At 41.8% G+C, this 21436-nt stretch overlaps 2 protein-coding genes across 7 annotated transcripts in view; one reads left to right on the top strand and one right to left on the bottom strand.

The window, feature by feature from the left end:
• LOC149318669 (E3 ubiquitin-protein ligase MARCHF5) overlaps positions 1 to 3959 on the bottom strand; it is a 29031-nt gene extending 25072 nt beyond the window's left edge. The window contains exons 1-2 of one of the 2 annotated variants that reach the window (XM_089510244.1): positions 3921 to 3959; positions 3654 to 3843 (exon numbers count right to left, since the gene is read on the bottom strand). In XM_089510244.1, the coding sequence (XP_089366370.1) occupies positions 3654 to 3700 (47 nt within the window). In that variant the 5' untranslated portion in view covers positions 3701 to 3843; positions 3921 to 3959. The remainder of the gene's footprint in view (positions 1 to 3653; positions 3844 to 3920) is intronic. The other variant, XM_089510243.1, reaches the window with a different exon arrangement.
• Positions 3960 to 4203: 244 nt separating this feature from the next.
• Positions 4204 to 21436, top strand: part of CPEB3 (cytoplasmic polyadenylation element binding protein 3) — a 116462-nt gene continuing 99229 nt past the window's right edge. For 4 of the 5 annotated variants that reach the window (XM_089510242.1, XM_089510241.1, XM_089510239.1 and 1 more), the window contains exons 1-2: positions 14277 to 14370; positions 16859 to 17799. In XM_089510242.1, the coding sequence (XP_089366368.1) occupies positions 16870 to 17799 (930 nt within the window). In that variant the 5' untranslated portion in view covers positions 14277 to 14370; positions 16859 to 16869. Of the gene's footprint in view, positions 4284 to 14276; positions 14371 to 16858; positions 17800 to 21436 lie in introns of those variants that run through there. The other variant, XM_089510238.1, reaches the window with a different exon arrangement.

Below are 21436 nucleotides of genomic sequence, written 5' to 3'. Positions count from 1 at the left end.
TATATATGCTAAGCGTAATGAAGTAGTTAAGAGTGAGGAACTGTGGCTGGGAAGATCTAGGTTCAAACCCTCAGTTGTGGTGGATCTACACTGTAGAAATGATGCAGTTTGACACCACTTTAAATGGCATCCATGGCTTCATTCTACAGAATCCTGGGAACTGTAGTTTTGTGAGGCATCAACACTTTGGGAGAGAAGGCCAAAAACCTTGTAAAACTATAAATCCTAAGATTCCATAGGCTGGAGCTACAGTACCTAAAGTGGTGTGAAACTGCATTATTTCTACAATGTAGATGTACCCCCAAGACATAAAAGTTCACTGAATAATATTAAGTTAGTCATTCTTTACTTCAGCTGTATATGCATATACTCCATTCTTTCAGCACTTTCAAGTACTCCATAAATGCAACAGCTTAAAAAACAACATCCCAGAGCTTAAATTGTTGTGATGTAATATCACACAAACGCATATACATGTCTACTCAAAAGACAGGCCAACTAAGTTGAATACACCTCCAAGGAAAACAGTACAGAAGTGCAAAATCACAAACCAGTACAGGAAAGCAGGTCCAAGACCCACAATCAAAAGATAGGCAATTTTTCTGTTTAAAAAGTTTTTTGATTATCCTGTTTTTTAAAAAAACACATGTTCCAACATTTATATTACTGAGTAGCCACAGTCTGTCTATCCTCTCTTCCTCCTCCTTGTTTTGACTATCTGTTGAAATGTCTAAATAAGTCAAAGTTAGAAACCACAGGCCCTCCCACTTTTTGTTTAACAGTCCAGTTATATGGAGATTCTTAGGCAACTCCAGAAATGTCTGCTGCTGGTAGCCTGAATGATATTTATATGTTTTTTATATATTAAATTGCAATTTGTTAACCTTTAGGATTTTATATGCAGGTAACCATATAACAACCAGGTTGTTTTCTAAATTTTGAAATCTAATTTATTACAGTCTCCAAACTAAGTGCTGTTCTATATATTTTATGTTGTCTTGATAATTCCTGATTTTCATTTTGAAAATCCTATCACAAACTAAAGCAAGGTGACAAAAGTCATCCAACACATATCATCTCCCCCCTTATTTGCCAAAGATCTGTTATTTATTATAGAATATATACACCTGCTTTTCATCTGCAATTACTTCTCTAAAATCTCTTTTTTCCTATTGTTAAGTCCATGTCCTAGTTACAATTTTACATTTTCTGTGTTTAGCAGCAGGGCATATATTTAATAAATGGGTTTTTAAATTGTAATTTTAAATTGTTTGATGTTTTAATTATACTGTTGGAATCCACTTGGATTCCTTTGTGAAAAAGCAGAATACAAATTATTATTATTATTATTAAATAAAAGTTATTGCAAACTTTAGGAGCTCTGATTTACAACCAGTACTACCTGAAAACACAGACAAATCAATGCACTTCTGCAGTCTTACAGCTTCTCATTATCTTTCTAACACAGCCTAATAACGGGTGAACTCAAAAGCTTTTATTTTGATAGAAAAGAAAGAAAACCATTCCCATCAGGTAGGAAAAAGAAAGAACTATTCCTTTGTTGCATTTTTAAAACAGCACACAGAAATGAAAATGCACTGAGCAATTCTCAGTCCAATAGTCTTACCCCACAAAAAGCTTTCGCAACTCAGACACTAGCTCTAGGCTTTAATGGTTTTTGTTCTTCTTGCTACAGTTATATCACCTCTGCTCTAAACTTCCTTTGTTGTTTCTCTGCTCTTGACCAAAAGGCAAACAAACATGAACTCAGAAGGGGAGTTTTCTGTACCACAGGACTCCAATGCTCTTGACCAGAGGACTTGCAGCCTAGAAAGCAGTCAGTGCTGAAGGACAGCCACAAAAGCAAAGAGAAAGTGATGTAGGCGCAGCAATAGCAACACAAGCACAGGCCCCCTGCTCAGTGTGGTAATAAGAGAGCACCCACAGCCTGTCTCCCCAGTTGTTTTTCCTTATCAATACAAGATCCAAGCAACTAAAAGGAATGTGAATGTGTTTGCATAAACTGTTATTTTAGGCTGAGTTCAGAGACGTAGTTAGGAACGTCACTATGCAAAGGGATCGTGCAACATCTTTGAGACTCAGGCTACATCTGCACTGCAGATATAATCCAGTTTGGCACCACTTTAACTGCCACGACTCAGTGCTGTGGAATTCTGGGAAATGTACTTTTTTGTGAGACATTTATCCTTCTCTGTCAGAAAGCTCTGGTCTCACAACAAACAACATATCCTTGGATCCCACAGCATTGAGCCACAACAATTAAAGTGGTGTCAGCCTGGATTGTTTCTGCAGTGCTGATGAAGATTGAGAGAAAAAAGGCACAATCACCTCCAAATTCCACAAACAACAATCCCTTCACTGAGCCAGATGCCAGCTTTCGAAATTCTGCTGGCTTCTTCATTAGAAGCTGTTAAAAACCAAACATGAGAAAGGGAGGGGAAAAAAGACTTTAAAGGTATTGCTGTTTTGTGGCTTTTGGTATTATTGTGCTTTGGCAACTTGGCTATCCCTGGATATGTGTTTTGAGAGAGAAAGAAGTGGGTAGCATGAGCTTTCCTAACCTCCCTCTACTTCCTCAGAGGCCTGAAGCAGAAGCAGTGCCTTCTTCTAAGCAGGCTCTATGAATAGCCATAGGAATGCAAAACATGTGGGTTTGAGGAAGAGGTGAGAAGTTCAGTGCATCTGAGGAAGTAGACGGAAGTCTAGAAAGCTACGGTTTCTTTCCACCTCAAAGGTGTTATTATGCCAGGCTAGACATGCACACACTTACTTGCCTGGACAATAAACCTTAGTGAACGCAGGCAGAAGGCAACACAGAGGGACTACATGCCCCCACAAGGACAACTCATCCGCAGGTAATACATAATCACTGCACACAGGCGTAGACTGAGGGGGCCTCTGCACTGCAGAAATAATCCAGTTTGAGACCACTTTAACTGCCCTGGCTCAGTGCTAGGGAATCCTGGGAATTGGGAGTTTATTGTGGCAGCAGAGCTCTCTCTCTCTCTCTGACAGAGAAGGCTCAATGTCTCACAAAACTACAGTTCCCAGAATCCCCTAGCACTGAGCCAGGACAGTTAAAGCGGTCTCAACCTGGATTATTTCTGCAGTGTGTTTTGGGCCAATAAATTGGCAGCAGGAGCTTTCCTAGAGTAAGGTCCCAATCAAACACAGTGCAGGAATAATCCAGTCTGAGACCGTTTTAATTGCTGTGGCTCAATGCTAGGGAATCCTGGGAACTGCAGTTTTGTGAGACATTGAGCCTTCTCTCTGTGAGAGGAAGATCCCTGGTACCAGAATAAACTACATATCCCAGGATTCCCTAGCAATGCGCCAGGAGGGGCAGGTAAAGCGGCCTCGAAGTGGATTATTTCTGCAGTGTATGCTTTGGGACCTCAGTCTAGGAAAGCTCCTTTGGCCCAAAACACACTGCAGGAATAACCCAGTCTGAGACCGCTTTAGCTGCCCCTCCTGGCTCAGTGCTGGGGAATCCTGGGAAACTGTGGCTTTTTGTGGGTTGTTTCTCCAGTCTGGGACCTGAAAAAGAAAGGAAGAAAGAGGTTGAGGCGTCAGGAGGGGATGCTTCAGTCCGTAATTTAAAGCGGTATGGAGGCGCCGTGCGGACGCCGTACCTGTCCAGGGTCTGCGGCGGCATCGCCAATCCCGTCTGTTCCGACATCCTGCCTCTCTTTGGGGCCGAGGCAGAGAAAGAGGGCCGCTAGTCCGAATGGAAACAATAACGAGGAGGAGGAAGAAGAAGAAGGACGACGCTGACGCTGAGGATGCAAAACGGGAGGGCGCTCGACAAGGCCGCGGCTCTGACTGAGGCGAAGAAGAAGAAGAAGAGTGACTTACTACTGCGCATGCGCACGCGCGCGGGGAGGGGGCGTGGCTCTTACCTCACAGAGGAGAGGAGGAACGGCGCTGCTGGCCCTCGCTTTCCCTTCCTCCACCCCGTTTCCCTCCGCCTCGGAGACCGCCCGCCCCTCTCGCCCAAAGCACCACGGGAAATGTAGTTCTCCCGCGGCTGAGACCCGCGCGCGCCCGTTCCGTTACACTCTCTCTCTCTGTCTCTTGTGTCAAGGGAGGGAGGAAGGGGCTCGCTTTTGTCCCTCGCTCTTTCCCCTTCTCCTTCTCCTTCTCCTCCTCCTCCTCCTCCTCCTCCTCGGCTCTTCTGTTGGGGAGATGGCCACGCTCTCTGAGGGGAAGGAGGTCAGCAGCACCAGCAGCACGGCCGCCTGGACACACGACTGTCACTTGGGGTAAGCAGCTCCACAGCAGCAGCAGCAGCAGCAGCAGCAGCATCAGGGGCTCCAGCCCTCCTCCTCCTCCTCCTCCTCTCCCTCTCTGGGATACAAAATAATAATAACAATAATGATAATAAGGGTGCTTTATTATGTCCTCCTTCCTTCCTTCCTTCCTTCTCTCTTGCCTTGATGGAAGGGAAAAGGGGAGGGCTTCATAGCCTTGTGGGATAGGAAATAATAGTAATGATAATAATAATAATAGGGGTGTTTTAATAATAATAATAATAATAATAATAATAATAAGGGTGTTTTAATAATAATTATTATTACATTATTCCCTCCTTCCCTCCCTCTTGCCTTGATGAAGGGGAAGGGGAAGGGAAGGGGAGGGCTCCATAGCCCTGTGGTGTAGAAACTGGTGATGATAATAATAATAATAACAACAGCAGCAGCAATCATAGGGGTGTTTGTGTACTGTATGTAGAGAGGTCTTGTAGGACCTTTGAGGCTCACTGAATGAAAGAAGTTGGCACCACAAACTTTCTCAGGCTTAAGTCTGCTTCCTCAGATGCATTTGCTGTTTTAGTCCTACCTTCTTCGCTCCCTCTTGTCTGGATGAAGGGAAAGGGAAAGCGAGGGCTTCATAGCTCTCTGGGATAGAAAATAACAACAACAACAACAATAATAATAGGGTGTGTTTTTGTCCTCCCTCCATCCCTCTCTCTTGTCTTGATGAAGGGGAGAGGAAGATGAGGATGGTGTGCTCCATTTTGAGCATTCATAAGAAGCCATGAATTTACATTTATATATAGTGTTTGATAGATAGATAGATAGATAGATAGATAGATAGTCCTCCTGGATTATCTCATTATAGTGGGGATTTATGGTTATTAAATAAATAAATAAATAAACTTCATTCTTACACCTTGCCTTTCTGCTGCAGCAATCAAGGCAGTTTACATGACTAGAATATGTTGGAATAATACATTCTTTCAATAAATAAATTGACCCCCCCCCCTTTTGAAACAGGATTAAATACAATACCGTTTAAAAATTAAACCTGTTCAAATGACAGCAATTTTCTAGTAGAGGCAGTGGTTGCGTAAAGTAGGGAGAGTAGAGAAATTAGATTGAACTATTCTGGGAAGGCCTGCCGGAAGAGATCCGTCTTGACAGCTTTTTTGAAGCTGTCTAGGCTGGTTATTTGACTGATCTTCTCCAGCAAGGCGCTCCATAGTCTGGGAACGGCAGCGGAGAACATCCTCTGGGAGGCTGCCATTAGTCTGGTTTTTATGGGTTGCAATAAATTACTCACAGAGAACCTGAGGGTGCAGGGCGGATTGTACGGAAGTAGGTGATCCCTTATATAGGTTGGACCTAAGCCATGTAGGGCTTTAAAGGTAATCATCAACACCTTGTACTGTGCCTGGAAACCAATAGGCAACTACAGAAGAGATTTCAGTTCTAGTTTTACCAATGATCAGCCTGGCTGCCATGTTTTGTACTAACTAGTTTCTGGACTAGGTACAAGGATAGCCCTATGTAGAATGCATTGCAGAAATCAAGTCATGAGGTTAACAGTGCATGCACTACAGTTTCTAGGTCCCTTACTTCCAGGAAAGGGCACAACTGGTGTATTAGCCGGAGCTGATATCAGGCGCTCCTCCTGACTGTTGCATTCACTTGATTTATCATGTGAAGCGACAGGTCTAGGAGCACCCCCAGATTGTGAACACAGACCTTAAAGGAGAGTGTAACCCATCCAGGACTGGAGGTTGCAACCCAATACCTGGTTTGGGGGTCCCTACTGTAAGTAACTCTGATTTGTCTGGATTCAGCTTGAGTCGGGTTTTCCTCATCCAGTCCATTACCACATCAAGACATTCATTGAGGGGAGAAATGCCATCTGTTGTCATGGCTGCTGAACGAGACATGGAGAGGCTTCTGCCCTCCCTTTCCTGCCTTCCCCACTGTTAACAGGTCCACCTTTTTGATATACAGCCAAGTTCAACAGACCCCCCACCCTCCATTTCCCCTTCCTCACACCTCTTTTGAGGAAAGGGATGGCTGGCCAAAGAACTGCAGCTGTGACAATGTAAGAATGCCACTGTTTTTAAATGCACAGTATAGCAATAATACTAATATAGTGGGTTGCTCAAACAATTGGGTTATAGAAGAGATCAAGCCAGACTTTCCCTTTGAAGCCAGGATGACCAAATCAAGGCTGTTGTACTTTGGCCACATCGTGAGAAGGCACACTAGAACAGACAATGCTGCTAGGAGAGGTGGAGGGTAGCAGAAAGAGAGGAAGACCACATGCCAGATGGGTAGACTCAATCTGCAGGGCTTCAGCAGAGCAGTAGAGGACAGGGGCAGGGTGACTAGATGTCATAACTACAAAGGAAGACAAGTTACCACAAAATGTAGGTCATTCAAGAAAAATGTAGGACATTACAAAATAAAAGCTAAAAGCATGAACATAAATATAAATCCATGCTCAAAATGGAGGACATTTTGGAATTACGCCTGGACAGAAGGTTGAAATGTAGAGCATGTCCTGGAAAAGGAGGATGTCTGGTTACCCTGGACAGGGGGTCTTGGAGAGGCCTCATCCATAGAGGTCCACTTGAGGGTAGTTAACAACAACAAAACACTTGCAAAGATTCCACACTGACCTTCAAAAGAGACAAACACAAGCAAAGGTGTTTTAAATTGGAGTTGGGAGCAAATATGTTCTCATTGAAAATTCTTGTTGCTCCCTCTGTTAAAGCTGACCTTCAATTATGGCAGTTTATCTCAACCCCAGTTTCTGAGCAATAAAGTACAGTATTTCAGTTGGGTAATCTTTTCTGTCAGCCCTCTTTTGAAGGGACTGAGGCTTTGGAGCACTTTTTGTAATAAATGCTGCACCTTAAGTACAGGGGAAGAGAGAAAGACAGTTCATGATAATGCATGATAATCTCCCACCCACCCACATGAAAATATACATTTGTCTTTTAATCTCGTGCATGAGATGAAAGGCAATTGAAGTAAAACTGGTGTATCTGAAGTACAGTTTAAAATCTCACGAATACTAAACATGGGTCAGTTTTCTGGAATGTTCTGGGAGAAGAGTACTGTCTTTTCCCCCTTTGGTGTATGACAAATAAAACATACATGTCCAGGCATATAACCAAAGAAATTTTCAAACTATATAGATATGATGCAATATGTTCCTGACCAAGAGTTTGATGAGTTATGGGGATGGAGTATGAGTTCTTTTCTGTATTCATCTAGTGTATTCATTACAGTGCTGCATGTTATGACAGCGATTTTGAAATTAATGCTACGCAAATTGAATCTTACTGAATTATCAACTATGTGAAACAATCTTACTTCTCTCAAGAGTGAATACCATGCATTTGGACATTTCTAGAGTTCTAGCTTGTCAACTAGTTGCTTCCCCTTAACTCCCGACTATGGAGTGTGCTGGTTTCGGGTGACAGACGTTGCAGTCCAAAACATCTAGAGAAAATGACACCAGGGTCCAAAATACTGCAGAAATAATCCCATTTGAGACCACTTTAACTGCCTTGGCTCAATGCTAGAGAATTATGGGAACTGTAGTTTTATGAGACTTTCACCTTCTCTGTCAGAGTGCTGATGCTACAATAAACTTCAGTTCCCAGCATTCCCTAGCACTGACCCAGGACAGTTAAAGAAGTCTCAAACTGGATTATTTTTGCAGTCTATTTTGGACCCAGGTTGCCTATTTCATTTCTACCAGAAAAGACTGCATATCTAGAGCGAACTACAATGCTTAACCTTATAGTTTTCTGTACCTATTAAATATGTCTCTTCTTATTAAATTACCTCTTAAATGAAAGGTTAGTTTCCATGTTCAAAGGTTGTACCTACAACAGTATCTTATGAAGGATCTTGACATTTTGCTCCCCGGAGCCATGCATATAGTAAAGCATACAGTTCAGTTAAGCCATAATCTTAAAGGGTAACCCAAACATGTGATGTAAGATTAATGTTTTTTAAACTGAGAGCACTGTTAAATCATGACCAATCTGGGACAGGGCATATTGTTATCTCTGTATAACTCTCTCATGGAATAATTTGCTGTTTGCTTTGAATCTGCAATTCTGTATCTTGCGATGCAAGTTCATAGTATTAGCCTTCTATTGCAGTATGCTTGGTTGTCTAAAATAAGAAACTGAGAAAATAGATAGTTTTTAAAGAAGTTATCATAAGTTATTTGTTACTGATAGGCAATTTGTATCCCAATTTGCCCTCCACATTTGCAGCTTTGACTTTTCCAGATTTGATAATTTGTGGTTTTGATTCATATGTTCTTTGTAGGAATCTCTAGATCCTCCAGCACAACTCTGACAGAAGATGACCTAGAGGTTCCTAGAAAAACACACGTCTAGGCATTTATAGGTCCTCCAGCTTGATTCTGTGACCACATTCTGGCAGATACTGACCATAGAGTCACAGTGGAGGAGCTGGAGATTCCTAGAGAGGTGTTCTCTTAGGTGAAAAGAATAGTGTGTTTTTTATTTGCATCTTTTCCACATTCATCAGGGTCTTTCACCCCTAACCCCAGTGGATGTGGAGGGACCACTGTACTATGTAATGCAGTTGTAGCTTTTAAGCATAGTGGAGTTCTATCAGGAGTAAACATAGCAGAATAGATAGTATCTATTGCAGTTTTAAGTAATAAATGAGACATATTCTGTTAATTAGTCTTGACTAGAGTAAACCCATTCAACCAATGGAATTTACTTATATGTTGACTCATCATTCAACAATTTATGCCTTCTATATACTATTCAAAGAACAGACAATATAGCTTGGATCAACCTGATTCTGCCTGCTGAGCAACGCTTTCCAGTTTCAGTGCTGGCTTCAAGGTTTGGAAGTTATTACAAAAGGCACTATTGGTGGGCCTCTTTAATTTGATACAGAAAGAGTGTGTCTGCATGTGCTCACATATCCTCTTTCCTTTTTGGATGCTCTGTACCTAGTGTTATATTTGAACTGGAAACAGGCTCATCCAAATGCTGAAATCTGGTCACTGAAGGAGTCTGGGAATGAGAAGAAAACAGCTGCAATTACATTTCTTGCTTGATCAGGAGTAACTAATAAGAGTAACCATAGTTTTATTACTAAACTTTAGTAACTGTAAAGTAACTAGGTCTGTTGTAGTTGCACTGTGAAAGGAGTAAAGCTATCCTTTGTTACATTACAATTGTAATGTATTCCTTTGTTACTGCAAAACTGAATTAATGTTAAGTAACATATTAATAACTAGTTGGCTGCAAGAGCTGATGTTTACAGAGAAGCCTTTACCAGAAAGAGCATCTTTTTGGGCAATATTAATGCTTCCTGTTAATAACATAAATTTGCAAGCTTGATAATGTATCAGAACAACATCTTGCAAATGCATTATACTGATGTGTTATTATCATCTGGTCTCATCCATTTGTGTTCGCCTCATTTCAGATGACAAGAGCAAAAATGTTTTGGCTCCCAAATCCCTGACTTTACTCTTTCTCCTACAGAAGTCATCCCACTTGACTGCTCTAATCACACAATAAAGAATTCAGTAATTATTATAATAATTTATTTATATAGTGCCATCATTGTACATGGTGCTGAACAAGAAAAAGAACAAGAAAAAAAAACAGTTATCTGCCCTCAGGCTTACAGTCTAAAAAGACACACAAGGAAAGGGGATGGCAGTGGCAGAGGGTTAAAACCAATTGATTTTGTGGCAGGATGGAGGGAGGGCCTTTCATCTGCATCTTGGCCTAGGCATGGTGGAATGTATGTTTCACCCATACATAGTTTATATTAGGCCATTCCTTCTTTTCCCATCACTGTGAATGCAAGAAGCTATTCATTGGTATTTAGGACATGTCTAATTTCTGTGACTGTATCCTCATCTATAATATAATTTGACCCAAATAGCTTTATATTTGATATATCACCAGGACCACAACATCTTTTTAGATATGACGGTTAAGCATAGATCATTTTGATTTGCATGGTATCACTTATTTAGTAACTACTATTTTATGTGAATGAACTAATTTTATTTTCTCATAGACTCAATTTCTGTGTCCTTAGATCTTTAGAGGGATTGTAACCCTCTCCAAGGGAGATTATATTCTTGACTCTGCTAGACCACCAACAGTAATTCTGTCATATTAAATGAATGAAATGTATCCATCCATATTCAGTCCCTTGTTGCTCTCAGGCACCAATTCTAACTCCCTCAGATCAGATGAAAAAAAGAGATATGGTCTGGTTTGGAGCAAACTCCACTGGACTAAACAGGACTTGCACCTGAATCGACAAGTGTAATTGCCGTTAGTGGTCAAACCCAAATGTGTTGTGTGAATAGCAACTCATTATATCTTGGTACATTGGACCTGATTATAGGTGCTGTTGGTTGTTCTGTGCCTTCAAGTTATTCCCAACTTATGGTGACCCTAAGGAGAACCTACCATGGGATTTTCTTGGCCAGATTTATTCAGAATAGGTTTGCCTTTGTGTTCCTCTGAAGCTGAGAGAATGTGACTTGCCCAAAGTCACCCAATGGGTTTCCATGGCCAAGCAGGGATTTGAATCCTGGTCTCCAGAGTTGTAATCCAAAACTCAAACCATTGCACCACACTGGCTCTCATACCTGATGATATTGAAGCTTAAAACATTTTTGCCTTCTCTGGGTACTTCTAACAAAATGCTCATTTGTTGTAATTAAGAAAATATTATACTTAGCTTGGCTTATGAAAACATTTAGCTTGGCTTATCATAGTCACATTATCCTGCTCATAACATAACATATTATAACTACTGTATATTCAGAACATAGGAAGAGAGTTAGTTAATGTGATTTGTGATGATGCTGCATATTGGTAACTGAGGCGGACTAATCAATTCTTGAACTGTGGGGTGGGAGGAAGGTAACTTGGAGGCGGAAAGAATTGTGACTGGCTTTGAATGATTTTAATGTTTGTGAATTTTACTCTTCCCTGCCCATAAATGATACTTGAATCCAAGACATTTTAACAGAGCTCATATTTTGAGAATACATTGTTTTATCATATTTAACACTAAAATCTGGAGCAAAGGGATCCTGTAGTACCTTCGAGATTAACTGAAACAAAGAAGTTGGTAGCATAAAATATGGAACACTTCTTGAATTTGTGTGTTATCCTGAACTAAAATCTGATTAACCTGATATAAAATCTTCCCTCATTAAGAACAAGATAAAAATATTTTCTGCTTATTACTTACTAGGTTATAAGTGTCTCCACATCTGAAGGTGCTACACGTATGTATCTCCTGTCGGCACGTGATTGATCCTGCTCAGTGGATGTAGGAGGACAAAGTCGAGGAATGGATAAGTTTTGAATAGAAACTTATCAAGGCAAGATGGCTAGTCACCATTTATTTCTGGAAACAACCTGTGTAGGTTAACTCCTAGGTCCATACCATTGCAAAGGAAACAGAGTGAGTGTGCAGGCCACAGCTTAAAAACACAGCCCACATATGCCTTTGATTTTGATCTGTTTCATCAAGGCAAAGGGTATGTTAAGCTCCTTTTGATTTAAATTCTTGAACTGGGTACTTCAGTTCTAGTGCAAACATGCCTCACTTACCAATAAGCAGAGCCTTTGAAGCCTCTTTTTTTTACAAAGTCTTTTACTGCTTCAGGCCCCCTTTTTCTTCTCTTTCACTGTCTGGCTGGAAGGTGTGTGTGTGTTTTAAAGCAGTGTTGGCATTAGGAGGATGGTGAAGGAGGGCTGGAGAAACACACTTTCCATGTCAAGTTGCAGTAGTATGTCTGCAGCAAAAATGGTTCAGCTGGGAAACCATGGGATTCTGCTCTAACCAATCCAACTGTGCCAGTCTTCTAACAGGCAGGGTAAACAGCAGCTACCTTCAGAATCCCATACTGAGAATGAGTGAACAGAAATACAGATAGAAAAAGGGAGAGCAGATAAACCCTCTCCCTCTCCCTTCATGTTTAAAAAGCTTGGGATGGCCCCATCCCACTATCCATCCGTTCGCAGATAATGATTTTTTAAAAAATCTTTATTATAATGTGCAAGAAATCGAAATAGAAAAGACAGAGGTGAGACACAGGCAAAATACCACTATGGAGGGATACATGAGAGTCTCCAACAAACAACCATATAAGTGTAAGTCATCATAATCATTAGACTTCTGTAAACGTCCCCTCCCAGAAGTTCAAATGCTGATCCGGTGGTTTTGGCTGACACAAGTGACTGTTAATATACTCCACACACACACACACACACACACACACACACACACACACACACAAAAGGACACCTTCTCTTCTCAAAAGAAGCACAATAGAAGTTATCCATCATATCTGACAACTTTTCCATTAGTAAACTGTCCTAAAGCCTTGCCACCAGTTGTCTACTGTTAAGCTGCCCGTCTTCCAGTTCTTGCCTATTTCAATTCTTGTGATGGCCAGGAGAAAACAAATCAATGATTTATGTTTCTAGTCTTTGTTCTCCCCCAGAAATACTGGGAGTAATAAAAGACCCAGGCAGAGAGCTATCTCTTGAAGAGTGATCTCAGAAATAATAAATAGTACATTGGACCAAAATTGTCTAACATTATCACAGTGTAACCACATACGGACATACGTTCCTTTGCAGTTACAACCTTTCCAACATTTTGCAGCTGATTGCTTAGAAAATCTAGCCAGTTACATAGGGGTGAGGTACCATCTATAGAGCTATTTTAAGGGACTCTCTAAGCAGGGTACATCTTAATTTAAATAGGGGGAGACTCCAAATCTTATTCCAAGCAGCCTCTGAAATTGATATTTTCAAATCTAATTTCCATCTCGTTTTATATGAGATAATGGCTTTCTTGTGCTGGCAGGCCTTTGCAAATTGACACGGTCTGGGAATGTTGTGCAATTTAAATTTTAAGGTTTGTATTTGTAACATATTCTTATTTTAATTCATAACCGTTTTAACTTTTAAAGTGGTTTGATTGCTTTTTAAATGTTATATTTATACATTTTAATGTTGTACCGTTTTTAAATTGTATTGTTTTAAAATCTGCTGTTTGCCGCTTTGAGTCCCTATATTGGGAGAAAGGCGGAATATAAGAAAATAATAAATGAACAAATAAAAAACATAGACCTGTATGTCTGGCCATCAAAATAGGGAAAAAAAAATTTAAGTGGAGACTCATGGGAGGGGAAAGTGGTTCCTAGATGAATTTTGGAAGATGATCCAAAATGTTCTTGATATGATTTTTCATTTCCCATGCGCATAATGATATATTGAAGGGAGGCGGGAAGGAGTTGCCTGAAAGATGTTGAACTGCTCTTCTTTTCTTTTTGTGGTGTGGGAAGGTATCTCTATTCTTTTGTGGTGTAGGAACTTATCCCTATTCCTTTCCATGTTATTCCTGCCTGTAGTACACGTTTTTTCTGTTGAAGAAGTACTGTCCAGGAGCACATCTTCCTTGCTCTGCTCCAGTGCCAGAGTGAACTACAGTTCCCAGAATCCCACAGCACTGAGCCAGGGCACTTAAAGTGGTGTCATACTGGATTATTTCTGCAGTGTGGATGCACACTGGAGAAATAACCCGGTTTGGCAGAGCTTTAAGTCTTTTTCTGGCTCAAGGCTATGGAATTCTGGGAGTTGGAGTTTGTTGTGGCACCAGGGCTCTTTCTGACAGAGAAGGCTAAATGTCTCACAAAACTACAATTCCCCAGGATACCCTAGCACTGAGCCAGGGCACTTAAAGTGGTGTCATACTGGATTATTTCTGCAGTGTGGATGCAGCCACAGCTGTGCATTTGCAGCCACAAGCCCTCCCCCTCTTTGCCACCTCCCCTCTCCTCCCAGCCTGCCTCTGTCCAAGAAGGAAAGACTCCAAGCCCCACAATCCCTTGGGCGGCGCATGCGCCCTGGCCCTCCAGTTGTCAAAGTGCTCTTGCCGGAGCAATTTCTATTTGTCATCCAGCAAACCCCGAAAGAAGGAAATAGACACACACACACCACTGTCCCTTCCTTCGACTGACCTTTCCATACAGAGCACTCAAAAGGTAACTGGCTCTCTGCCTTGGCTGCAAGGGTGGCTGCATGCAGACGAAGCCTTTTTATATTGGGGGGGGGGGTGGAGATGTGGGTTTTATCGGAATGGATTTTATAGTCTGGCACAAATGCATCCACTTTGCAGGAAAAAGGGGAGCCCAATTTGGCTGGATGTTTGCCTCCTTGCCTTTTTTTTAGTATAACATTGAATATGTTCAGTTGTCTTCCTTTCTCTTAAGGTTTTTGGCCTTGACCTTGAGTGGGAGGGGTGGGATTTGTAGTGAAACCTTTAGTGTAAAGGATGAATAATATAATAATAATAATAATAATAATAATAATAATAGATGAAGTTCACAAAACAATCGCCTGATAGCAGAGCTGTTCTGTTGTATGTAATGTTTATAGTCCTGAATGGTTTGGGTGTGTGTTCTGTTAATGTTCATAGTCATCCTTGTTGGTATCAGCCTTATCCTGAATGGTTGTGTGTGTGTGTGTGTGTGATGGAATAGAACTGGAGGTATGTGTGTGTGTGTGTGTGTGTATATATATATATATATATATATCTTGGCTTTCTGTTGCCTGCTGTGGTGACTTTGTTGGGAGTGCAGCTAATGGAAAACTACACAAAAGGCTGTCGAGGTTCTGCCTCACTGCAGTGGCTGCTTTAATAAAGGCTGCCTCTCTCTCTCTCTCTCTCTTTCTCTGCGCCTTTCTTCGCAGCAACAGCAGAGACAGATGCAATGCTTTACTCCTTCCTGAATTAGGGATTCACTCCCAATGCACCCTCTGTATGCCTTTTCCATAAGCCTAGGTTTTATTCTAAGATCTGTGATGAAGCCAAGGAGCTTCATTTTCGTTTTCATTTTCCAAAATGGCCAAGAGATTGCAAGGCTGTGCCTTTTGGGAGTGGGGTGCCCTGGCTCAAGGCTATGGGATTCTGGGAGTTGGAGTTTGTGGTGGGGCCCTCTGGGCCCCACCACAAACTCCAACTCCCAGAATCCCATAGCCTTGAGCCAGACAAAAAGAGTCAAAGCAGTGCTAAACCGGGTTATTTCTGCAGTCTGGATGCAGCCAATTCCTGAACGATTCAGGGCCCTCCTCGGACCGGTGCCTCTGCTCAGAAGTAAAGCCCCATTCTCAAGCCACCCAAAGGGTCGGATTTTAGACTCCATGGGATCCCCATCTGGCCCTGTAGAGAAACAGGGTCCCGTACGGTTTAGGCGACTATGTGACCGAAAGGGACACAGAGTAATCTGTGAAGGGCAACAAAAAGGCAGATCTGGCTGCTGCCACAGTGTTAAAAGCAAAAGACTGAGTCTTTAGAACAAGGCACCATGTTGTTATGTGCTGGGATGGGGAAGGGGAAAAGGAGAACCCGGCCTTCTTGGGTAAGGAAAGGTGCTTGGTTTAGGCATACATACACACACACACATATACACACATCCATACATATCAATTTATATATATATATATATATATACACACACACACACACACACACATACATATCTATACACATACATACACACACATATATACACACACATATATATATGCACATCTATATCTACACACACACATATATACATCCATATCTCTCTATATACACAAGTATACATATCTATATATACATACACATACATACATATCTGTATACATACATACATCTCTCTCTCTCTCTCTCTCTCTATATATATATATATATACACACACAGTTACACATATATGCAGATACATATGGATGGCCATCTGTCAGGGATGCTTTGACTGAGAGTTCCTGCATGTCGGGGGTAGGACTGGATGGCCCTTGTAGTCTCTTCCAACTCTACGATTCTCTATATTTACACACATATCTATCTATATCTATATACACAGACACATATATACACATTTGCTAATGCTCGTCTTGGAGACCTGGCTTCGCTTGATTTGGCCGAAGCTGTTGGTGACTGATTGGGAAATGGGGCTCTGTCTCCTTTAAGAGTCTATTCCTGGGCGGGGGGGGGCTGGGGGAGGGAGGGGGTGAGTAAAGGCTGCTGTCTTTTTAACCTTGCTGAAGGACGCAGCAGTATTTATTGACGTATGCAAATAACAGGGGGGGAGGAGGAGGAGGAGGAGGGTGCAGGGAAAAACAGGAACCAGAATCAGTTGCTCATTGCAGGGCGAGAGCTCTGAGTTCCGGTGTCAGAGAAAGAGACGTGGCGAAAGAGCTCTCTCTCTCTCTGCCCTGTGAGCACATCTTTCCTTCTTGACACTGAAGGGGGGGGGGGGGGACGGAGGCGCCCAAGAAAAAGGGGGAGCCTCCTCCAAATGTGTATAGATATATATTAGGACAGAGTGATCTCTCTGATCCCAACCCCTTCCTCCTCCAAGGGATGGGGATGGTGGGGTGAGGATTACGTCTTAGCCTTGCAACTTGGAGCAAAGCAGTGGCTGAACGTTAACACTTTTGTCTTTGTGGGGTTCCCCCCCCTCTCCCTCTCTCCCTTTTCTTTCCAGCTGCGCAAACCATGCAGGATGATTTACTGATGGACAAAAGCAAAGCCCAGCCTCAGCAGCAGCGGCAGCAACCAGATCCAAACGCAGCAGCAGCAGCCGCCGAAGCCTCCTCTTCTCCTTCCATCGCCCCAGAAACGCCCAAAGCAGAGGACACTAGCAGCAGCAACAGCAGCAGCCCAGCGACCAGCCTTGGCTCAGCCGCTCCTGCCCAGAGCAGCAAAGAGAAGATGCAGATGGAGCCCCCCATCTTGCCAGGCTTGAGCTTCCACCAGCCCCAGCAGCAGGAGCCCGCAGCCGGCACCTCCTTGTCCCCCTCCTTCGGCAGCACCTGGTCCACTGGGACCGCCACCAACGCCGTGGAGGACAGCTTCTTCCAAGGGATTACCCCTGTCAATGGGACGATGCTGTTCCAGAATTTCCCCCACCACGTCAACCCTGTCTTTGGAGGCACCTTCTCCCCGCAGATTGGCCTGGCCCAGACTCAGCACCATCAACAGCAGCAGCAGCAGCAGCAGCAACAAGCCCAGCAGCAGCAAAGGAGATCTCCAGTCAGCCCCAACCAGGCCCCTTTTGCCCAGAGAAATGCTGCTTACAGCCACCAGCCCATCATGACCAGCAAACCCTCCTCCTCCTCCTCCTCGGCCTCCACTTCTTCCCCTTCCAGCTGGAACAACCACCAAAACGCAGCCTGGAGCACGCCTTCCAACCCTTGGGCCGGGCTGCAAGCTGGCCGGGACCCGCGCAGGGCTGTCGGGGTGGGAGTGGGAGTGGGAGTGGGGGTGCCCTCCCCGCTCAACCCCATCTCCCCCCTGAAAAAGCCCTTTTCCAGCAACGTCATTGCCCCACCAAAGTTCCCCCGGGCTGCTCCCCTGGCCCCCAAATCCTGGATGGAGGACAATGCCTTCAGGACCGACAACGGCAACAATCTGTTGCCTTTTCAGGTACCGTCTGTGCACCACTATAAGTCGACCTCGTGTATAAGTCGAGGGCAGGTTTGGGGGCCAAAATTAGAGATTTTGCTTCGACCCATAGATAAGTCGAGGGTAAAATTTAGGGGTGTATAGCAAAGGATCTAAAAGATGAAGCAAAGCAAAGCAGTGTCAGAGAGCCTATAAAATTCCACCAGACATAACTCTTTGTGCTTACTCTTAAGACAGGAGGGATGAGAGAATAGAGGGGAGTCATTGCTTCACATATTATTATACTCTTGCTTTTCACCAGGAGATGGTTCCTTCTTTTAAATAAGAGTTCAGATACAGTACTTACATTGATCCATGGATAAGTCGATTCAGGTTTTTTGGGTCAATGTTTTGACCAAAATTTCTAGACTTATACATGCGTATACACAGCAGTCCTTTTTCACTGAACAATGGGGTGGGATGGGAGATGTCTCACTTGTGATTTCATTCTGTGCAAAACCAAATGTCACCTTGGCTGTTAAAGCTCGCACCGACATTATATTAGACAGCTTCCCTGAAATCATTCAACTGCCCTTCTGGTGAGAAGGATTCACATAGGCCCAAAATCCCAAGGGCATAGTAATTGGATTGTGTGTGTCTGACCTTTCCTTACCCTTTCAACTTGTTTTTAAAGGTAACAAATATTGGCTGCTCGGTGACAAACCCATATCCTTTATTGCACCCCTCCGCTGCCCCTATGCCTCAAGTTTTAAGCATTTTAATTGGTATGCTATTTTTAAAACCTGAAACAGAAACGTGTTTTAGATCCAGTAAGGAAATGGCTTCACATCTGAAATTAAATGGCTGACTCAAACCAAGAACACTTGAGGAATCTGGTTAATGTGGAGAAGATAATTAAAGGGCTGAACCTGTTCTGCTTTAAAGTGCTCTCCCTTATTAATGCTGAGAAATGAGGTTCAACAGGATTCTGTTTGCAAAATCAGGCACATGAGTGCAAATAAAAACGCTGAAACTGCTGAAGTGTAATCATAGCACTGGGTTCAGGGTGTGTGTTTGAATATATTCAGGAAGAGGTTTGGGTGTGTGCTGACCTGAGTATCAGTTGCTTTTAATAAGAATTTCTTAAGAGCAATGAGTAGATTAAGGAGTCCAGAGAAGGGATCTGTGCAGTATAGAAATAAATTCTGTTTCATATACTACCAAAGGAAAGATACCACAGGACACGACCTTCACAGCCATATTGCAATGGAGCCTATTTACTAGCTACATAAGCCCTGAAATATTTAAAGCACCAGTGTCCTTGGCTGGTTTTGTTTTCTAAGATGTCAAGGGAGATCAGTTTCAACAACTGAAACGGGAAAATAGAAGCTCTGAAATTTTAATGCAGAATGGAACTTGTCTTGGTGTTAAATGCTGCCTTAACTGAATAATTGGCACACGCCACTGTCCTTGTATCCCATATCAGATTATGAAGATAAAAGCTTGCAGGGGTGGAGGGGGGAGTTGCTCCCAAGTTTTCACTTCCACTTGCATGAATTAGATGGTTTTAAAATGCAGCTGAGATTATTTTCTGTTTTTGAATTGGTCTCCCTGTGTACGGTAAATAATCCACATAATGATAAAATAAAAGCCATAATGACAGGCGATGAAAGTGCAATACATTAATCAGTACAGAGTAATATTTCTTAAAGTACTGCTGTCTTCCATTCAAACAAGAATGTTGACATGACTTAATTTTGCTGCTTCATTCTGCTTAAAGGGAGAGCTACTAATTTCCTATTGGTGTTCTAGGGCTAGAGGAGGAGTATGCTTCTGCCAGTCAGTCTCTGGAGTCTTAAAGCCAAGGGGGAGGGTACATAAAGATAGGAAGACTTCTTTTTGGCCACTTCATCTTCTCCTGCTTACACACAATGATTGTATTCTGTAAACTGTATCAATTAATTAGATTCCTCTAGCGTGTATAGATTATGATATTAGCATTTAGAAGCATAGATGATTAGGTTAAGATATGTAACAAATCTTCCTCTTCTCCATTAAGCCACTGGCACAAGCTAATCTACATAATTTTCCTTACAGACGGAGTTCTTTCCAGTAAATACAAGCCTTACTTTATCTGGTTTAAGGAAATCATAATAGGAAAAAAGTATTTTTAAAAGAACAGTGAGACTCAAAATACTTTGTGTAGGAAAGGAGAACGTAAAGTAATAGTACTAAAACTAGTGATTAAATGTTTCTCATTAAATGTTCTCTTGAAGTAAAAGAACAAATAGTTGACGTAATGGAGGTGTGATATTTAATTAAGAGATGTCTTCTCACCATAAAGATTACATATTTATCACATGAGACTATTTTTGAATAGAGAGGAGTGTAGTAGTTAACTACATGGTTCATGTAGAGATCATAGCTTACGCTACTTTAGTAATTATCCTCCTTTCTCAGAAAGCCTAAGAACATTGGCTTTGGAATGGAGGAGGGGGCTCTCCAATAGAAATAGAAAGATATTTATTAAATAAAAATAATACCAGATTTAGATCATGATAGTTGAACAAGTGGTAATAAAATTGTACTACAGTGATATCACATAAATGCTAATAGTGGGATTTGCATTGATACTAACAACACCATTGGCTTCTCGTTTTCATATGAAGTATTTGGATTTTTTTTCCTTTTACATATTTTTCAACTTGGAGCCACTTGAAAATATTTGGTTTTGTAGCTTTAGTCTAGCTGTTAACTTGGTTTGTGTTGGAACTTACTGATTTGGCAATTCTAAAAATAGCTGCATTTTGTGACGCCATTAGTTTGCCAAGGTCTAGTATTACGTTGTATTATCCATATGACTGAGAACATATAAAAAGTCAATATTTAACTAACTATAGATGATGATATCACTCTTCAACTCCTCCTCCAACTAGTCACTACTTCAAGCAGAATCATAATGAAGCACTGTTTTGGCAGTCTAGCTGTTATCAGTAACTTCCTCAATTTGATCAACAACTCACAATGTGCATCTGACTCAATAAAGTATGGGGTGATTCAAAAAGAATGGTGCAAAGGTAAACCTGTTCTTTATTAGGGTTTGCACCATTCTTTTGAATCACCTTGTGTTTCACTTGAAGATACCAGACTATTATTTACAGAGAGAAAATAAGTGGTCTTTGCTGGGAAAATAACATCCTCTTCAGTATAGAAATTTACTTGATATTGTTGTTGTGTGCTTTCAAGTCATTTCAGACTTATGGTCACCCTATCATGAAGGTTTCTGAGGCTGTGACTCTGTGACTTGCCCAAGGTCACCCAGTAGGTTTCCATGACCAAGGAAGTATTCTCCAAATGAATGTCAGTGTCATTCCTAATTATTACCTTATTTAGCAGTGTTTATGTTATTGCATTCACATAATTAAAATGTCCTTAGTTTGCAAGTTCCTTTGTAGGACAAGCAACTATTGTTGCTTCTGGAAGGATCCTGTTCTTGAGTTGTTACCAGGATATTCTGGGATTTGGGTCTCACGTTAATGTTATCTCTGGGGGAAAAACCAAATACGTAACTGCAGTAGCTTCTCTTTCACTGAAAAATTAAAAATGCTGCATATATTATTATTATTATTAAGCTTTATTTATATAGTGCTGTAAATTTACACAGTGCTGTACATACAAT

This window comes from Sceloporus occidentalis, unplaced genomic scaffold (genome assembly GCF_023333645.1).
Source record: "Sceloporus occidentalis isolate IW3139 unplaced genomic scaffold, rSceOcc1.0.p SCAF_2, whole genome shotgun sequence".
Classification (NCBI taxonomy): domain Eukaryota; kingdom Metazoa; phylum Chordata; class Lepidosauria; order Squamata; family Phrynosomatidae; genus Sceloporus; species Sceloporus occidentalis.
The sequence above is the reverse complement of the archived record's forward strand: the minus strand, read 5'-3'. Positions and strand labels throughout refer to the sequence as shown.